Below are 21,488 nucleotides of genomic sequence, written 5' to 3' on the forward strand. Positions count from 1 at the left end.
TATATTACACTCTAGTATTATTTTATATACAATATCCAGCATCCAACTAAAAAACATGAGACATGCAAAGAAGTAGGAAAAACTGACCCATAATCAAGACTTTAAAGTTAACACAAGCAAAGCTACATATGAACCAGATACTGGACTTATCAGATAAAGAGTTTAAAATGGAAGTTATGAAACTGAAAAACAGACTATCTGAAATGAAGTCACTGAACTGGCATAGCGAAGACCAAAAGTTAGACACACATATACCTTATCACTTGATTTTCAACAAAGAAACCAAGGTAAATCAATGAAGAAAGAAAAGTATCTTCAACTAACGGTGCTAAAACAACTGGACAAATTTCTACAGGAAAAGAAGAGCAGAAATGGAAAAAAAAGGTAGGTAAATAAAAAACATTCCTTTTCAATTCTTTAAAATAATTTTTTTAAAAACCTCAAAGTCTAAAGCAAAAAATAACATTTGGGGGTTTATACATATTTATAAATAAAATATATGAAAACAGTAGCACAAACGACAGAGGTAGGTGAATGGAATTATAGTGTTGTAAAGTTCCTATATTTCATATGAAGTTGTAAAATATTACAATTTAAGTAACATTCTAAGTAGAAGGTGATGATAGGGGATATACACTGTAATCATGAGAACACTCACTGAGAAAATAATACTAAGTGACACTGCTACAAATTCAAGAGAGTAAACAGAGTGGATTCAAATATAAATATATTCGATTAATCTAAAGAAGTCAGGAAATCAGGAACAGAGGAACAAAAACCAGATGGCACAGACAAAAAAGAAATAGCAAAATGGTAACCCAAACCCAATGATTATCAAGAACTACATTAATTATAAAGGAACTAAATACTCCAATTAAAAGACAATGATTGTTAGATTAAGTAAGACATAAAAAGGTATCCACAACAGACACATTTTAAATATAAAGATGCAGGTAGACCAAAAGTAAAAGGATGGTAAAAGTAAATATACCATGCCACCTGTGAAATAAGAATATATGGTGACGTTTATATGAGACACATTTTATAACAAGGGTCACTTCATCAGAAGGACAATTTAAACGTGCACCACTTAATAACAGAGATTCAAAATACATGAAGCAAAAACTGACAGGACTAAAAGGAAAAACAGACAAATCCAAAGCCACAGTTAAGAGACTTTAACACTCCTCTCTGTGAGTGGTATAACAAGTAGAAACAAATCAGACAGAGTCAAGATTTAAACAATACCATCAATGATCCTAAGTGACACTTAGAGTAACACTACAATTGAACAACATTTTTTAAACTATAAATGGAACTCTCATCAAGATAAATAAGCCATGTTGTGGCATAAAATAATTTTTAGTAAATTTCAAAGGACTGAAATCATACATAGTGTATTTGAATCATAATGGAATTAAGTGAGAAATCAATGAACTATCTAGAAAACCCCCATACTTCTAAAAGACCAAACTTCTCAATAATCATGGATCAAAGAAGAAATCGCAAGAGGAATTCAAAAATACTTAAATGATAATAATAATTAAATAACAATGAAAGGGGGGCGTCTTCAAGATGGGGGAGGAGTAAAACATGGAGATCACCTTCCTCCCCACAAATACATCAAAACTACATCTACATGCGGAACAGCTCCTACAGAACGCCTACTGAACGCTGGCAGAAGACCTCAGACTTCCCAAAAAGCAAGAAACTCCCCACATACCTGGGTAGGGCAAAAGAAAAAAGAAAAAACAGAGACAAAAGAATAGGGATGGGACCTGCACCTCTGGGAGGGAGCTGTGGAGGAGGAAAAGTTTCCACACACTAGGAAGCCCCTTCGCTGGTGGACACTGCGGGTGGCGGGGAGGAAGCTTCAGAGCCACGGAGGAGAGCACAGCAACAGGGGTGCGGAGGGCAAAGCGGAGAGATTCCCGCACAGAGGATGGGTGCCGACCAGCACTCACCAGCCTGACAGGCTTCTCTGTTCAGCTGCCGGGGCGGGTGAGGGCTGGGAGCTGAGGCTCGGGCTTTGGAGGTCAGATCCCAGGGAGAGGACTGGGGTTGGCTGTGTGAATACAGCCTGAAGGGGGCTAGTGCACCACAGCTAGCCAGGAGGGAGTCCGGGAATAAGTCTGGAACTGCCTAAGAGGCAAGAGACCACTGTTTCAGGGTGCACGAGGACAGGGGATTCAGAGAAACGCCTAAACGAGCTCCAGAGACGGGCCCGAGCCGCGGCTATCAGTGCGGACACCAGAGACGGGCATGAAACACTAAGGCTGCTGCTGCAGCCACCAAGAAGCCTGTGTGCAAGCACAGGTCACTATCCACACCTCCCCTCCCGGGAGCCTGTGCAGCCCGCCACGGCCAGGGTCCCATGATCCAGGAACAACTTCCCCAGGAGAACACACGGTGCACCTCAGGCTGGTGCAACGTCACGCTGGCCTCTGCCACCACAGGCTCGCCCCTCATTCTGTACCCCTCCCTCCCCCCAGCCTGAGTGAGAAAGAGCCCCCTAATCAGCCGCTCCTTTAACCCTGTCCTGTCTGGGGGGGGAACAGACGCCCTCAGGCAACCTACACGCAGAGGCGGGGCCAAATCCAAAGCTGAACCCCAGGAGCTGTGCGAACACAGAAGAGAAAGGGGAATCTCTCCCAGCAGCCTCGGGAGCAGCGGATTAAATCTCCACAATCAACTTGATGTATCCTTCATCTCTGGATTACCTGAATAGACAACAAATAATCCCAAAATTGAGGCGATGGACTTTGGAAGCAACTACAGACTTGGGGTTTGCTTTCCGCATCTAATTTGTCTCCGGTTTTACGTTATTCTTAGTTTAGTATTTACAGCTTATTATCATTGGTAGATTTGTTCACTGATTTGGCTGCTCTCTTCCTTTAAAAATTTTTTTTAATATATATGTATTTTCCTTTTTCTCATTTTGTGAGTATGTGTAAGCTTCTTTGTGTGGTTTTGTCTGTATAGCTTTGCTTTTGCCATTTGTCCTAGGGTTCTGACTGTCCTTTTTTTTTTTTTTTAAATATACTTTTTAGCGCTTTTTATCATTGGAGGATTTGTTTTTTGGTTTGGTTGCTCTCTGCTTTCTTTTTCTCTCTTTTTCTTTTTACTTCCTAATTTTTTTATTTTTAATAATTTTTTTCTATTTTGATAACTTTATTTTATTTTATTTATTTATTTTCTTTCTTTCTTATTTTTTCTTCTCTCCCTTTTCTTCTGAGCCGTGTGGCTGACAGGGTCTTAGTGCGCTGGCCGGGTGTCAGGCCTGAGCCTGTGAGCTGGGAGAGCCAAGTTCAGGACATTGGTCCACCAGAGACCTCCCGGCCCCATGCAATATCAAACAGGGAAAGCTTTCCCAGAGATCTCCACCTCAACGCTAAGACCCAGCTGCACTCAACAACGAGCAAGCTACAGTGTTGAACACCCTACGCCAAACAACCAGCAAGACAGGAACACAAACCCAACAATTAGCAGAGAGGCTGCCTAAAATCATAAGTTCACAAACACCCCAAAACACACCACTGGATGTGGTCCTGCCCACCAGAAAGACAAGATCCAGCCTCATCCACCAGAACATGGGCACCAGTCCCCTCCATCAGGAAGCCTACACAACCCACTGAACCAACCTTACTCACTGGGAGCAGACACCAAAAACAACGGGAACTACGAACCTGCAGCCTGCGAAACGGAGACCCCAAACACAGTAAGTTAAGCAAAATGAGAAGACAGAGAAATACACAGCAGATGAAGGAGCAAGAGAAAAACCCACCAGACCAAACAAATGAAGAGGAAACAGGCAGTCTACCCGAAAAAGAATTCAAAGTAATGACAGTAAAGATAATCCAAAATCTTGGAAACAGAATGGAGAAAATACAAGAAATATTTAAAAAGGACCTAGAAGAACTAAAGGACACACAAACAGTGATGAACAACACAAAAAATGAAATTAAAAATTCTCTAGAAGGAATCAGTAGCAGAATAACTGAGGCAGAAGAACGGGTAAGTGACCTGGAAGATAAAATAGTGGAAATAACTACCGAAGAGCAGAATAAAGGAAAAAGAATGAAAAGAATTGAGGACAATCTCAGATACCTGTGGGACAACATTAAACACACCAACATTCGACTTACCAGGGTCCCAGAAGAAGAGATAAAAAAAGGGACTGAGAAAATATTTGAAGAGATTATAGTTGAAAACTTCCCTAATATGGGAAAGAAAATAGTCAATCAAGTTCAGGAAGCACAGAGAGTCCCATACAGGATAAATCCAAGGAGAAACACGCCAAGACACATATTAATCAAACTATCAAAAATTAAATACAAAGAAAAAATATTAAAAGCAGCAAGGGAAAAGAAACAATTAACATACAAGGGAATCCCCATAAGGTTGCCAGTTGATCTTTCAGCAGAAACCCTGCAAGCCAGAAGGGAGTGGCAGGACATATTTAAAGTGATGAAAGAAAAACCTACAACCAAGATTACTCTACCCAGCAAGGATCTCACGCAGATTCGATGGAGAAATTAAAAGCCTTACAGATAAGCAAAAGCTAAATGAATTCAGCTATGAGACTAGATATCAATTACAGGAAAAAAATGTGTAATAAATACAAACACATGGAGGCTAAACAATACACTACTAAATAACCAAGAGATCACTGAAGAAATCAAAGAGGAAATCAAAAAATACCGAGAAACAAATGACAATGAAAACACAATGACCCAAAACCTATGGGATGCAGCAAAAGCAGTTCTAAGAGGGAAGTTTATAGTAATACAATCCTACCTCAAGAAACAAGAAAAATCTCAAATAAACAACCTATCCTTACACCTAAAGCAGAGAAAAAAGAACAAAAAAACCCCAAAGTTAGCAGAAGGAAAGAAATCATACAGATCAGATCAGAAATAAATGAAAAAGAAATGAAGGAAATGATAGCAAAGATCAATAAAACTAAAAGCTGGTTCTTTGAGAAGATAAACAAAATTGATAAACCATTAGCCATACTCATCAAGAAAAAAAGGGAGAAGACTCAAATCAATACAATTAGAAACGAAAAAGGAGAAGTAACAACTGACACTGCAGAAATACAAAGGATCATAAGAGATTACTACAAGCAACTATATGCCAATAAAATGGAGAACCTGGAAGAACTGGACAAACTCTTAGAAAAGCACAAACTTCCAAGACTGAACCAGGAAGAAATAGAAAATATCAACAGACTAATCACAAGCACTGAAACTGAGACTGTGATTAAAAATTTTCAAATGAACAAAACCCCAGGACCAGACAGCTTCACAGGCAAATTCTATCAAACATTTAGAGAAGAGCTAACACCCATCCTTCTCAAACTCTTCAAAAACACAGCAGAGGAAGGAACACTCCCAAATTCATTCTACGAGGCCATCATCACCCTGATATCGAAACCAGACAAACATGCCACAAAAAAAGAAAACTACAGGCCAACATCACTGATGAACATAGATGCAAAAATCCTCAACAAAATACTAGCAAACAGAATCCAACAGCACATTAAAAGGGTCATACACCATGATCAAGTGGGGTTTATCCCAGGAGTGCAAGCATTCTTCAATATACGCAAATCAATCAGTGTGATAAACCACAGTAACAAATTGAAGGAGAAAAACAATATGATCATCTCAATAGATGCAGAAAAAGCTTTTGACAAAATTCAACACCCATTTATCATAAAAACCCTCCAGAAAGTAGGCACAGAGGGAACTTACCTCAACATAATAAAGGGCATATATGACAAACCCACAGCCAACATTGTTCTGAACGGTGAAAAACTGAAACCATTTCCTCTAAGATCGGGAACAAGACAAGGATGTCCACTCTGGCCACTATTATTCAACATAGTTTTGGAATTTTTAGCCACAGCAACCAAAGAAGAAAGAGAAATAAAAGGAATCCAAATCGGAAAAGAAGAATTAAAGCTGTCACTGTTTGCAGATGACATGATACTATACATAGAGAATCCTAAAGATGCCACTAGAAAACTACTAGGCTAATCAATCAATTTGGTAAAGTAGCAGAATACAAAATTAATGCACAGAAGTCTCTTGCATTCCTATACACTAATGATGAGAAACCTGAAAGAGAAATTAAGGAAACACTCCCATTTATCATTGCAACAAAAAGAATAAAATACCTAGGAATAAACCTACCTAAGGAGACAGAAGACCTGTATGCAGAAAACTATAAGACGCTGATGAAGGAAATGAAAGATGATACAAACAGACGGAGAGATATACCATGTTCTTGGATTGGAAGAATCAACATTGTGAAAATGACTATACTACCCAAAGCAATCTAGAGATTCAATGCAATCCCTATCAAACTACCAATAGCATTTTTCACAGAAATACAATAAAAAAATTTCACAATTTGTATGGAAACACCAAAGACCCAGATTAGCCAAAGCAATCTTGAGAAAGAAAAATGGAGCTGGAGGAATCAGGATCCCTAACTTCAGACTATACTAAAAAGGTACAATAATCAAGACAGTATGGTACTGGCACAAAAACAGAAATATAGATCAATGGAACAGGATAGAAAGCCCAGAGATAAACCCATGCACATACGGTCACCTTATCGTTGATAAAGGAGGTAAGAATATACGATAAACCCATGCACATATGGTCACCTTATCTTTGATAAAGGAGGTTAAGAATATACAATGGAGAAAAGACATCCTCTTCAATAAGTGGTGCTGAGAAAACTGGACAGCTCCATGGAAAAGAATGAAATTAGAACGTTCCCTAACACCATACACAAAAATAAACTCAAAATGGATTAAAGACATAGATGTTAGGCCAGACACTATAAAACTCTTAGAGGAAAACATAGGCAGGACACTCTATGACATAAATCAAAGCAAGGTCCTTTTTGACCCACCTCCTAGAGAAATGGAAATAAAAACAAAAATAAACAAATGGGACCTAATGAAATTCAAAAGCTTTTGCACAGCAAAGGAAACCATAAACAAGATGAAAAGACAACACTCAGATTGGGAGAAAATATTTGCAAACAAAGCAACTGACAAAGGATTAATCTCCAAAATATATAGGCAGCACATGCAGCTCAATATCAAAAACACAAACAACCCAATCCAAAAATGGGCAGAAGACCTAAATAGAAATTTCTCCAAAGAAGATATACAGATTGCCAACAAACACATGAAAGGATTCTCAACATCACGAATTATTAGAGAAATGCAAATCAAAACTACAATGAGTTATCACCTCACACTGGTCAGAATGGCCATCATCAAAAAAATCTACAAACAATAAATGCTGGAGAGGCTGTGGAGAAAAGGGAACCCTCTTGCACTGTTGGTGGGAATGTAAACTGATACAGCAACTACGGAGAACAGTACGGAGGTTCCTCAAAAAACTAAAAATAGGACTACCATACGACAGAGCAATCCCCCTACTGGGCATATACCCTGAGAAAACCATAACTCAAAAAGAGTCATGTACCACAATGTTCACTGCAGCTTTATTTACAATAGGCAAGACATGGAAGCAACCTAAGCGTCCATCTTAGTGTCAACCTAAGATGAATGGACTAAGAAGATGTGGTGCACATATACAATGGAATATTACTCAGCCATAAGAAGAAACAAAATTGAGTTATTTGTACCACGGTGGATGGACTCATACAGAGTGAAGTAAGTCAGAAAGAGAAAAACAAATACCGTATGCTAACACATACATATTGAATCTTAAAAAAAAAAAAAAAGGAACTGGAAGAACGTAGGGAAGAACGTAGACAGGAATAAAGACGCAGACATAGAGAATGGACTTGAGGACATGGGAAGGGTAGGGTGGGAGGAAGTGAGAGAGTGGCATGGACATATATACACTACCAAATGTAAAATAGATAGCTATTGGGAAGCAGCCACATAGCACAGGGAGATCAGCTCGTTGCTCTTTGCCCACCTAGAGGGGTGGGATAGGGAGGGTGAGAGGGAGACGCAAGAGAGAGGACATATGCGGATATATGTATATGTATAGCTGATTCACTTTGTTATACAGCAGAAACTAACACACCATTATGAAGCAATTATACTCCAATAAAGATGTTGAATAATAATAATAATAATGAAAAATAACTTATTAAAACTTTTGGTATGAAGCTAAAGTAAGGCTTAGAGGGAAATTTAGTTTTAAATGCTTACATTAGCAAAGAATTAATGACCAGTCACTCCCATCAGGAAACTTGCACAAGCCTCTTAGATAGCCTCATCCACCAGGGGGCAGACAGCAGAAGCAAGAAAAACTACAATCCTGCAACCTGTGGAACAAAAACCACATTCACAGAAAGGTAGACAAGATGAAAAGGCAGAGGGCTATATACCAGATGAAGGAACAAGATAATACCCCAGAAAAACAACTAAGTGAAGTGGAAATAGGCCAGCTTCAAGAAAAAGAATTCAGAATAATGATAGTGAAGATGATCCAGGACCTCGGAAAAAGAAAGGAGGCAAAGATCGAGAAGATGCAAGAAATGTTTAATAAAGACCTAGAATTAGAGAACAAACAAACAGAGGTGAACAATACAATAACTGAAATGACAAACACACTACAAGAAATCAATAGCAGAATAACTGAGGCAGAAGAACGGATAAGTGACCAGGAAGACAGAAAGGTGGAATGCACTGCTGCAGAACAGAATAAAGAAAAAAGAATGAAAAGAAATGAAGACAGCCTAAGAGATCTCTGGGACAACATTAAACACAACAACATACGCATTACAGGGGTTCCAGAAGGAGAAGAGAGAGAGAAAGGACCAGAGAAAGTATTTGGAGAGATTATAATCGAAAACTTCCCTAACATGCGAAAGGAAATAGCCACCCAAGTCCAGGAAGCGCAGCGAGTCCCATACAGGATAAACCCAAGGAGAAACACGCTGAGACACATAGTAATCAAATTGGCAAAAATTAAAGACAAAGAAAAATTATTGAAAGCAGCAAGGGAAAAACAACAAATAACATACAAGGGAGCTCCCATAAAGTTAACAGCTGATTTCTCAGCAGAAACTCTACAAGCCAGAAGGGAGTGGCATAACATATTTAAAGTGATGAAAGGGAAGAATCTACAACCAAGATTACTCTACCCGGCAAGGATCTCATTCAGATTTGATGGAGAAATCAAAAGCTTTACAGACAAGCAAAAGCTAAGAGAATTCAGCACCACCAAACCAGCTCTACAACAAATGCTAAAGAAACGTCTCTAAGTGGGAAACACAAGAGAAGAAAAGAACCTACAAAAACAAACCCAAAACAATTAAGAAAATGGTCATAGGAACATACATATCGATAATTACCTTAAACGTGAATGGATTAAATGCTCCAACCAAAAGACACAGGCTTGCTGAATGAATACAAAGACAAGACCCATATATATGCTGTCTACAAAAGACCCACTTCAGACCTATGGACACATACAGACTGAAAGTGAGGGGATGGAAAAAGATATTCCATGAAAATGGAAATCAAAAGAAAGCTGGAGTAGCTATACTCATAACAGATAAAATAGACTTCAAAATAAAGAATGTTACAAGAGACAAAAACGGACACGACGTAATGATCAAGGGATCAATCCAAGAAGAAGATATAACAATCATAAATATATATGCACCCAACATAGGAGCACCTCAATACATAAGGCAACTGCTAACAGCTATAAAAGAGGAAATCGACAGTAACACAATAATAGTGGGGGACTTTAACACCTCACTTACACCAATGGACAGATCATCCAAAATGAAAATAAATAAGGAAACACAAGCTTTAAATGATACAATAGACTAGATAGATTTCATTGATATTTATAGGACATTCCATCCAAAAACAGCAGATTACACGTTCTTCTCAAGTGTGCACGGAAAATTCTCCAGGATAGATCACATCTTGGGTCACAAATCAAGCCTCAGTAAATTTAAGAAAATTGAAATCATATCAAGCATCTTTTCTGACCACAACGCTATGAGATTAGAAATCAATTACAGGGAAAAAAAACGTAAAAAACACAAACACATGGAGGTTAAACAATACGTTACTAAATAACCAAGAGATCACTGAAGAAATCAAAGAGGAAATCACAAAATACCTAGAGACAAATGACAATGAACACACAACGATCCAAAACCTATGGGATGCAGCAAAAGCAGTTCTAAGAGGGAAGTTTATAGCTATACAAGCCTACCTAAAGAAACAAGAAAAATCTCAAGTAAACAATCTAACCTTACACCTAAAGGAACTAGAGGAGGAAGAACAAACAAAACCCAAAGTTAGCAGAAGGAAAGAAATCATAAAGATCAGAGCAGAAATAAATGAAATAGAAACAAAGGAAACAATAGCAAAGATCAATAAAACTAAAAGCTGGTTCTTTGAGAAGATAAACAAAATTGATAAGCCATTAGCCAGACTCATCAAGAAAAAGAGGGAGAGGACTCAAATCAATAAAATCAGAAATGAAAAAGGAGAAGTTACAATAGACACCGCAGAAATACAAAACATCCTAAGAGACTACTACAAGCAACTCTATGCCAATAAAATGGACAATCTGGAAGAAATGGACAAATTCTTAGAAAGGTATAACCTTTCAAGACTGAACCAGGAAGAAACAGAAAATATGAACAGACCAATCACAAGTAATGAAATTGAAACTGTGATTTAAAATCTTTCAACAAACAAAAGTCCAGGACCAGATGGCTTCACAGGTGAATTCTATCAAACATTTAGAGAAGAGCTAACACCCATCCTTCTCAAACTCTTCCAAAAATTGCAGAGGAAGGAACACTCCCAAACTCATTCTATGAGGCCACCAGCACCCTGATACCAAAACCAGACAAAGATACTACAAAAAAAGAAAATTACACACCAATATCACTGATGAATACAGATGCAAAAATCCTCAACAAAATACTGGCAAACAGAATCCAACAACACATTAAAAGGATCATACACCATGATCAAGTGGGATTTATCCCAGGGATGCAAGGATTCTTCAATATACGCAAATCAATCAATGTGATACACCATATTAACAAACTGAAGAAGAAAAACCATATGATCATCTCAATAGATGCAGAAAAAGCTTTTGACAAAATTCAACACCCATTTATCATAAAAACTCTCCAAAAAGTGGGCACAGAGGGAACTTTCCTCAACATAATAAAGGCCATATACGACAAACCCTCAGCAAACATCGTTCTCAATGGTGAAAAACTGGAAGCATTTCCTCTAAGATCAGGAACGAGACAAGGATGTCCACTCTCACCACTACTATTCAACATAGTTTTGGAAGTCCTAGCCACGGCAATCAGAGAAGAAAAAGAAATAAAAGGAATACAAATTGGAAAATAAGTAATACTGACACTGTTTGCAGATGACATGATACTACACATAGAGAATCCTAAAGATGCCACCAGAAAACTACTAGAGCTAATCAATGAATTTGGTAAAGTTGCAGGATACAGAATTAATGCACAGAAACCTCTTGCATTCCTATATACTATTGATGAAAAATCTGAAAGAGAAATTAAGGAAAGACTCCCATTTATCACTGCAACAAAAAGAATAAAATACCTAGGAATAAACCTACCTAGGGAGACAAAAGACCTGTATGCAGAAAACTGTAAGACACTGATTAAAGAAATGAAAGATGATACAAACAGATGGAGAGATATACCATGTTCTTGGACTGGAAGAATCAATATTGTGAAAATGACTATACTACCCAAAGTAATCTGCAGATTCAATGCAATCCCTATCAAATTACCAATGGAATTTTTCCAGAACTAGAACAAAAAATCTTAAAATTTGTATGGAGACACAAAGAACCCCGAATAGCCAAAGCAGTCTTAAGGGAAAAAAACGGAGCTGGAGGAATCAGACTCCCTGACTTCAGACTATACTACAAAACTACAGTAATCAAGACAATATGGTACTGGCACAAAAACAGAAATATAGATCAATGGAACAGGATAGAAAGCCCAGAGATAAACCCACGCACCTATGGTCAACTAATTTATGACAAAGGAGGCAAGGACACACAATGGAGAAAAGACAGTGTCTTCAATAAGTGGTCCTGGGGAAACTGGACAGCTACATGTAAAAGAATGAAATTCGAACACTCCCTAACAACATACACAAAAATAAACTCAAAATGGATTAGAGACCTAAATGTAAGACCGGACACTATAAAACTCTTAGAGGAAAACATAGGAAGAACACTCTTTGACATAAATCACAGCAAGATATTTTTTGATCCATCTCCTAGAGTAATGGAAATAAAAACAAAAATAAACAAATGGGACCTAACAAAACTTAAAAGCTTTTGCACAGCAAAGGAAACTACAAACAAGTCGAAAAGAAAACCCTCAGAATGGGAGAAAATATTTGCAAACGAATCAACAAAGATTAATCTCCAAAATATGTAAACAGTTCATGCAGCTCAATATTAAAGAAACAAACAACCCATCCAAAAATGGGCAGAAGACCTAAAGAGACAATTCTCCAAAGAAGACATACAGATGGCCAAGAGCACATGAAAAGCTGCTCAACATCACTAATTATTAGAGAAATGCAAATCAAAACTACAATGAAGTTTCACCTCACACCAGTTAGAATGAGCATCACCAGAAAATCTCCAAACAAGAAATGCTGGCAAGGGTGTGGAGAAAAGGGAACCCTCTTGCACTGTTGGTAGGAATGTAATTGATACAGCCACTATGGAGAACAGTATGGAGGTTCCTTAAAAAACTAAAAATAGATTTACCATATGACCCAGCAATCCCACTACTGGGCATATACCCAGAGAAAACCATAATTCAAAAAGACACATGCACCCCAATGTTCATTGCATTACTTACAATAGCCAGGACATGGAAGCAACCTAAATGCCCATCGACAGACGAATGGATAAAGAAGATGTGATACACATATACAACGGAATATTACTCAGCCATAAAAAGGAACGAAATTGAGTCATTTGTAGAGACGTGGATGGATCTAGAGACTGTCATATACAGTGAAGTCAGTCAGGAAGAGAAAAACAAATATCGTATATTAATGCATATATGTGGAACCTAGAAAAATGGTACAGATGAACCGGTTTGCAGGGCAGAAATTGATACACAGATGTAGAGAACGTATGGACACCAAGGGGTGAAAGTGGTGGGGGGGGGCGGGAAGGGGTGATGAATTGGGAGATTGGGATTGACATATATACACTAATATGTATAAAATGGATAACTCATAAGACACTGCTGTGTAAAAAAATAAATAAAATAAAATAAATAAATAATGTATAGACGCTCAGACCAAAAAAAAAGAATCAATGGAAAAAAATACAAAAGAATCAATGACCTAAATTTAAACTACAAGGGTCTAAAACGACCACATTAAATGAAACGTAAGTAGAAGAAAACAATGCAGAATAGAAATAAATCAAGCAGTAAAAAGGCAAACACAAGAGAAAAGTTTAAGAAACCAAAAACTGGTTCTTTAAAAATATTAACTGATAAAGCCCCTGCAAGACTTATCAAGAATAAAAGAGAAAAGTCAAACTATCAACATTTTAAGTAAAAACTGGGTCATCAAGATTTACTTGATCTTGCAGACAAGAGGATAACAGAATATTAGAAATAACTTTACAGCAATAAAATCTACCATTCATATGAAATGAACAAAATATCTTGTAAGACACGAGTTAGCACACCAACACAAAAAATTGAAAATCTAAATAACTCTCAATTTAAAAAACCCTTCACTATAAAAGATGGCTTCTCTGGTAGAAGCTATCAAGTGTTTAAGGAAGAATTAATTCCAATCCTATGCAAAGTCTTTCAGAAAACATTAGAAAACCTCATCCAATATATTTTGATTCCAGCATAATTATGATATTGAAACTACAGAAAAACATTACAAGAAAACTAAAGACCAAAATCTCTCATAAACATAGATGTGAAAATCCTTTTAAGAACATTAGCAAATTAAATTTGTAAATATTTTAAAAGTATAATTTATCACAACCAAATAAGGTCAAAATTGGTTATTAGAAAAATCATTTAGTGGAATTCACTCAAAAAGAGTAAAACTGTATTATCCTCTCAATAGATGCAGAAAAATTATGGGCAAAATTCCACAGCCACTCATTACAAACACTCAGAACACTAGGAACAGAATGGAAAATCCTCAATCTGATAAAGATAATCTATTAAAAATCTACAATTAACATTTTACTTATTGGGGGAATTATTAAATGTACTCCCCCAATGATCAAGAACAATGCAAAAATATCCATTCTTAGTATTTCTATTCAACAGTTTACTGTAGGTCTTATCCAGAACAGAAAAAGAAGAAAGCTTAAAGATTAGAAAGCAAGAAGTAAAACTGTCTTTATTTAAGAGATGACAAGGTAGCATATATAGAAAATCTTAGGAATCTACAGAATACTAGATACAAAAAGTGATTTTAGCAAAGTTCAGGAAAAAAGACCAACATACAAAAATCAAATTTTATTCTATATCCTAGGAAAAAACAATTAAAAATAAAATTGAAAAAAGAAACATTTACAATAGCACGAAAAGGTTAAAACAGTGAAGAATGCATCTAATGACAGAAATGCTATATATCTATGCTAAAAACTGTAAAACATGGCACAGATGGCATAGCCAATAAGACCACTACCTTAAAGTTCTCAAACCTGACCCTCCGTTCTTGACAAATAACCTTATTTTCCTATTTTATTTAGAAGATCCTAATCATGAAGATGAAACTGCTTCTGCTTCTGGATCTCAGTCCCTCAATTTACTTCTAATTTTCATGCAATCAACTTTCTTCCTTTTTCTTAATGGTTAATTCATCCTTTTATATTTTCTTTAAATATACTCACATAGTATTTACTGTAAGTTAGGAACATATAACTTCTTTACAAAAATTAACTATTAACAACGCTATGGGTTTGGTACTATAATTATTCCTAATTTACAGATAAGGAAACTGTGTGCCTAGGTCATCTAGCTAGTATATAGTAGAGGGACAATTCAAACTCAGGTAGTCTAGTTCAGAGTCCAACCATATTATCCTGCCGCCATGCATTTGGTTAGAGAAGCTGTCTCCTAAGTGGGGTATGTGAACCTTGTCTACGGGTATACAAAATGACTGGCTTGCAAGAAAAAAAAATTAGAACTAAATCAAACTTATATTTCCTGTGATGTTCAGCCTACTCCTTAATGTCCACAAACTTTAAAGAATGAAGGCTTGGCCAGAGAAATTTTAAAAAAAAGAAAAAGCAAAGCAAAAAATAACAGGTACTTGTTCATACAGTTTTGTATTCTGCATTATTTGTCCTATGGTTATTTGTTTGTTTGTTTGTTTATATTTATTCTTATTTATTTATTTGGGGGGGGGAGGGTCACGCAGCTGGATCTTAGTTCCCCGACCAGGGATTGAACCCGTGCCTCCTGCAGTAGAAGCGGAGTCCTAATTACTGGACCGCCAGAGAATTCTCCTCTGGTTACCCTTTTTATTTTTTTTTTTAATTAATTTATTTTTTTGGCTGTGTTGGGTCTTCGTTTCTGTGCGAGGGCTTTCTCTAGTTGCAGCGAGCGGGGGCCACTCTTCATCGCGGTGCACGGGCCTCTCACTGTTGCGGCCTCTCTTGTTGCAGAGCACAAGCTCCAGACGCGCAGGCTCAGTAGTTGTGGCTCACGGGCCTAGTTGCTCCGCGGCATGTGGGATCCTCCCAGACCAGGGCTCGAACCCGTGTGCCCTGCATTGGCAGGTGGATTCTCAACCACTGCACCACCAGGGAAGCCCCTCTGGTTACCCTTTTAAAAAATATTAACTCCTTCTATTTCAAGCAGAGCTTGAAAGATCAATTTAATTATGTCCTTCCCTCAGGGAAGGTATGGACCAGAGTTTAAAAACAGGTTAATTTTGTTCTAAATTGGGACCCTGCATCAGTCAGAAAATTCTTCCCATGGCACTGAGAGAACAATAGATAGCAGGTAGAAGACTGGTATTTAAACCAACTTTTAGCATCTCATGAATCAAATATTCACACTGTCACTGTCATTACAGTAAATAATTTTAAATGTGTCATTTTGAAAAAGACAGTAACATTTCCCCCACTGAAACAGAATTAGAAATATTAGGTTACGTTCAAAGCTAGCCCCAAAACACTGAATTCATTTTAGTTGATTCAGCTTATTATCCACTTTTAGATTTTGACCATTATCATAACCAATGATTATATTCATCTTATTGTTCTTCCCATGTTTCAGCTATATTATAGAATAGGCATTTGTGCACTAATTGGAATCCTTATGGCCTTTTGCGCCTGGCTTCTTTCACCTAATATAATGCTTTCAAGGTTCATCAATGTTGTAGCATGCATCAGTACTTCATTCCTTTATATGGTGGAATAACATTCCAACGTATGGATATAACTCATTTAATTTATCCATTAATCATTTGATAGATAGTTTGGGCTGTTTCCAATTTTGGGCTACTATGAATAATGCTTACATGAACATTTGTTTAAAAGTTTAATGTGGACATGGGTTCAATTTTCTTGGGTGAAATTGCTGGGTCATATTGTTATACTATATTTAACTTTGAGGAATAGCAAATCTTTCCAAGGTAACTGAACCATTTTACATTCCCATTAGCAACATATGAAGACTCCAACTTCTCCGATCTTCATTGAGACTTCCTCCTTTTTTGATTATAGCCATTCTAGAGGGTGTGAAGTGATATGTCATTATGGTTTTGATTTGCATTTCCCTGATGATTAATGATGTCATTAGGGCGTATTTTTATTGGCATTCATTTCTAAGTGTCACAGTAGCAACTGTCCATCATGGGGCAAAAAGGAACATGACTGATTTAGGAATACAGTTCTTTGACACACATGCATGTCTTAGGAAGATATATTTGGAAATCCAAACGTCATTTGCAGTAAGATATTTGCATTAAGATGTATAATATGGGGAATTCCCTGGAGGTCCAGTGGTTAGGACTCTGCGCTTTCACTGCTGAGGGCAGGGAACTAAGATCCCACAAGCTGCACGGCCAAAAAAAAAATGTTTTTTAAAAACATACGATATGTTATTTCTAATGATCATCATCTACTTTTCTTGGTTATCTACTATTTCGAAAAGCTATAAGTATGATTAGCTATAGCAGAAACTTCTTCACTTGGGAGTCTAAATAATGGAAGAATTTAAACAACAGAATTATTGTAAAAGCCAACCACCCCAGCCCCCCGCCATGCAAAAAATAACTTAAATTATCATAACTGCAGAATGCTTTAGTATAAACTGTGTAGAAAAGCGGATGCTATAATTTGGGAGGTTGTGATATTAAGGTGTCCAATCCTTAAGATATAACCAGGGTGGAATAGATCAAAACATATAATTACAATGACATCACAGCTATTTCACTGGTAACCTATTAGTTCTGATGGGTTATATACATTTTATTACATAACAACTGTTTTAAAAAGCTTTGATGTGTGTAATATCTATTACACGTCAATTTTTTCTTCATTGTGTTTGAAGTTGGTAGCTAAATATTAGAAATTAATTGCATTAGGTCAGGTACAATATACAAGGTATTTTGTATAAACAATCTACTATAATTCAGAACTCACTAGTAAGTTAAAAGAGCACTGAAAAGCTGATCCCCATCTCTTACTTCCAAGTTCCTCTGAAAGCCTGTTATTGGGCTAATTAATTAGAATCTTTCATCACAAAGACATTTATTCATAGAGTACCTAAAACTTTAAACAGAAGCACAGAATATCAATATTTTAAAAAGAAAAGTGAGTGTTCTCCAATTTTTATTTGTTTACTCTAATAAGAGAAAATTCTAACAATTATTCTGCAGAGTAGCATACGTTAATCTTTCACTGACTCCTCTCTCTGAAGATTCAAATATGATTAAATCACGATGATTCTTTTTTTTGATATGTCCCAACTTCTCTAAATGTAAGGGTTATGAATAACTCTAGTGAGTTTCCAACAAGGCAAAAATGTGTATCTAATTACTGAGGAATTTTGAAAAATATTTTTACCTGTATCCATACTTTGGTTCAACTGTTGATCACTTGTTTCTCCATCTTCACTGATATATCCAGGAGGTGGCGTTTCTAAAAAAGTTTAGAACAAATCACGTACAGGTTCAATTTAATCTCATCGCCTTTTCTCCCAGCTACCAAAGACAACCAACAAGTCACTCCAAATAACATACCAATGTTATATAACATCTCTATAAAAAGCAATATTGGATACTGAGGGCTTATGATTCAGGTTCTGATCCAAACCTTATAGGTGAAACCTTAAAACTTACTTGTAATATAATTGAGCTCTCTGTGCATATTTTCTTAGCTATTATTTACATATTTGGCTCATTGTCGTATGTGTATTTTCTGGGGCAAGAGCCAAAAATATAACTTCAAAGATGCCTCAGTTCCGATCGGTATGTTTCAAAGAAAGTAGTACCCATAATTATTATTATTTTTTAACCTAATGGCCATCATGGATGGGTACTTAGAGATGATTAAAGGACACACAACACAGGCACACAAGATTTTGGATTACAAAAGAATACAGGCTTACATCTTACATTAGGTTCTATAGGGCAAAATATGGTAATATAGTTCAGGAATGGTCTAGCTTGAATTCTACCTAAAAAGTGTATTGCTCCATGATTGCTAACCAGTAAATCCTGAATGCTTGAGGCAGAAAATTAAATTCAAATACAGACTACTACACAAAACTGAGGCAAACTACTTCCTGAAAATACTTAAGATTCTAATGTGTCATTTCCAATATGGTTTATGAACAAAATGTTTATATTCAGGAAGCATCTGAATATCTGAATAAGCTTCATGTAAAATAAAAACATTTATACAATATTACCAATTATAATTTCAAGGAGGAAAAAATAAGTTTAAATGATGTGGGTTAAATAAAGGCTTCCTTCATAAACTTTTTACAATCTCTCTTCAATAAGCTAACTATAAATTTTAAGTTAAGTATCAAACTTTTCATTTTAAGTGTCAGTGCCCCCAAATTTTTAATATAAGAATAAAATAAATTCCTTCATACACTCAAACAACAAAGAATACAAAAATAAGAATAATACATACCATTACGTGCTATTGCAAAAGTTAAAGCAAATAAAAAAAAAGAGCTAAACTTTGCCCGTTTAACCACCCATCTCTCAAAGGTCTAAAGAGGAAGGAATACTGAACTGATAAATATGTTATCCTTTTTCATTTTTCTCCATTATTAGTTATCTATAAAATAATAGACAACAAAGGTACTAGTGTTTTGGAGGAAATGTTAAAATTTCTTTCGGAATGGAATAAAAAGTGAATCCCAAGGTTTTGCTGTCAGTTGGAGCGGGTAAAGCCCCACTGTCCAGAAAAGCAGATAGGTGTAATCCACTTGTGATTTTCTACTCTGTAAAATGCCCAAATCTAAACAAGTAAAGATAACAGGGAAAATAAGCCCAAACATCTCCACAAGTGAAAGCCACTAAACATTCTAACATCCTCCATATAATTATTGGGTAGGTGTCTTACAAGAGTGTATGCTTATACCTCAGTTTCCTAAGTATTGTTGAATTATACTAATTCCCACATCAGAGACTTAAGTACCCCCTCACTCAAAACACTACCCACACGTAACCACTTCCAGTCAAATTCTTCTCCCTACAAAATGCCCTTTGTTCATCCTCCTTCCCCTCACCCTGGCCCCCATTCTCCACAACAACGTCTTTGTCCTGACCTCCTAACTTCTCAAAATGTTTGTTTCCCAGCTACCCAAAAAACAGCTTTAAATCTTCTTTTGGAATAAAACAGTAATAAAAGAAAAAGGCATTAAAATAATCAGAAAACACTTTCTAACCTTAAAATAAGCTATTTTTAAAAATCCTTCCTTTTCCTTATGTTTTCAAAATTATCTCCAATGAACAAGCATTATTTCCATGATGAGACAAAGCAATTTTTTAAATGCAGTTGAAACTCCAAGTTCCTTACATATTTTCAGTTGTATAAAATAAACATAAGAGTGGAATAGATAAATATTACACAAGGAGAAAAAAGACACTAAAAAAATCCAATGTATAGCTAAATGCTCCGTCTTATATCTTTAGTTTGTGCTAGGAAAAAAAAAACCAAAAAAAAAAGGAAACAGACAAAAAAGGAAGAAATTATTAGCTGTTCTCCTAACAAACAGTGAAAACTAAAAGAGTAGTTTCCATATCATGGAATATTACTGGACATATAATATAATAGAGCAGAATGTGAGAACCATGCAGTTCATTTATTTATCAGCATTACTGAGTCCCAGATGAAAAAAGAACTAAAATAGAGGTCTTCTGATTTTCAGCACAACATACGTGTTGCTATGTCTGTAGAACTAAAAATTTTAAAAAGCCAAACAATAATTTATTAATACTTGAACGTTTATGAACAAAATTTGTATCTATCCCAAATTTTAGGAGATTCTGAGGCAAAAATACCTGGGATATAATTACTCTGTGGCTCAATTCCTGCTGGGAAATTAGTGTTTTCTGGAATGGAGTGGGTATAATCATCCAGAGGTGGTAGTTCTGTTAAGATCTCAGTATGCCGTGGCACTAACACCGGAGGCAAAACTAAAAGAGTAAAAGAAATCCAAGTCAATGGCAGAGCAAAGGGGAGGATGACACCTGTATTAAAAGTTTTCATTAATTTTTGAAGTTTAGGATCCACCTACTTGGTATTATTTGGCTATTGAGAAATTGACAAACCTGATTATGATTTTAACTTGTCATGTAGTCCACAATCTAAATCTCCAAGTCCCAATTTATCTTGTACTTTTGGGGACAAAGTGATCCTGGTAATATTATATTACCATAGAACTATAGAAGTTCATAAATCCTCACTGGGAAGGTTGCAGAAAGATTTGTAAAATCAGATTTGGGGTATTTTTTGAAAATATAGCTGTATTCTTTTAGAAAGTTTCAAGTATACAGCTAAGTAAATTGAAAGTCCTGCTATGAGTTTTATCGAACTGCTTAGATGCAAATGATGTCATTAAAGTACATCAAAAAAACAAAGAGCAAAATTACTGAAAACAGGTAGTGCAGCAGACAAGTAATAAGACATATCACTCAGTTCTAAGCAGACTGTGTATCTGTGGGATTAGAATTTCCTAGATATGTACTTTGATGTGAAATGCTTGCTATTCCAAGAAACTAAGATATCTCTCCCTCTAAGATATATTTTCCCATAACGTGTTAAAAAACTTTAAAGTATTTTTAATTACTGCCAAAAAATATACTGAATTTAAGGTAACTTATTAGAGTTTTATACCAAAATTTCCCTGGGTCAATTAGGTATAAGAGTACCTAATACACTTAAGTTGAACTTAAGTTCAAGCATTTAATT

The 21,488-nt window shown here is 36.2% G+C and overlaps 1 protein-coding gene across 5 annotated transcripts in view; it reads right to left on the reverse strand.

Moving 5' to 3' along the window:
- SMAD2 (SMAD family member 2) overlaps window positions 1–21,488 on the reverse strand; it is a 102,128-nt gene that overhangs the window by 19,592 nt on the left and 61,048 nt on the right. For 4 of the 5 annotated variants that reach the window (XM_036874878.1, XM_036874876.1, XM_036874879.1 and 1 more), the window contains 2 exons: window positions 20,579–20,713; window positions 18,123–18,197 (listed from right to left, as the gene is read on the reverse strand). In XM_036874878.1, the coding sequence (XP_036730773.1) occupies window positions 18,123–18,197; window positions 20,579–20,713 (210 nt within the window). The remainder of the gene's footprint in view (window positions 1–18,122; window positions 18,198–20,578; window positions 20,714–21,488) is intronic. The other variant, XM_036874880.1, reaches the window with a different exon arrangement.

Source organism: Balaenoptera musculus, chromosome 14 (assembly GCF_009873245.2).
Source record: "Balaenoptera musculus isolate JJ_BM4_2016_0621 chromosome 14, mBalMus1.pri.v3, whole genome shotgun sequence".
NCBI lineage: Eukaryota > Metazoa > Chordata > Mammalia > Artiodactyla > Balaenopteridae > Balaenoptera > Balaenoptera musculus.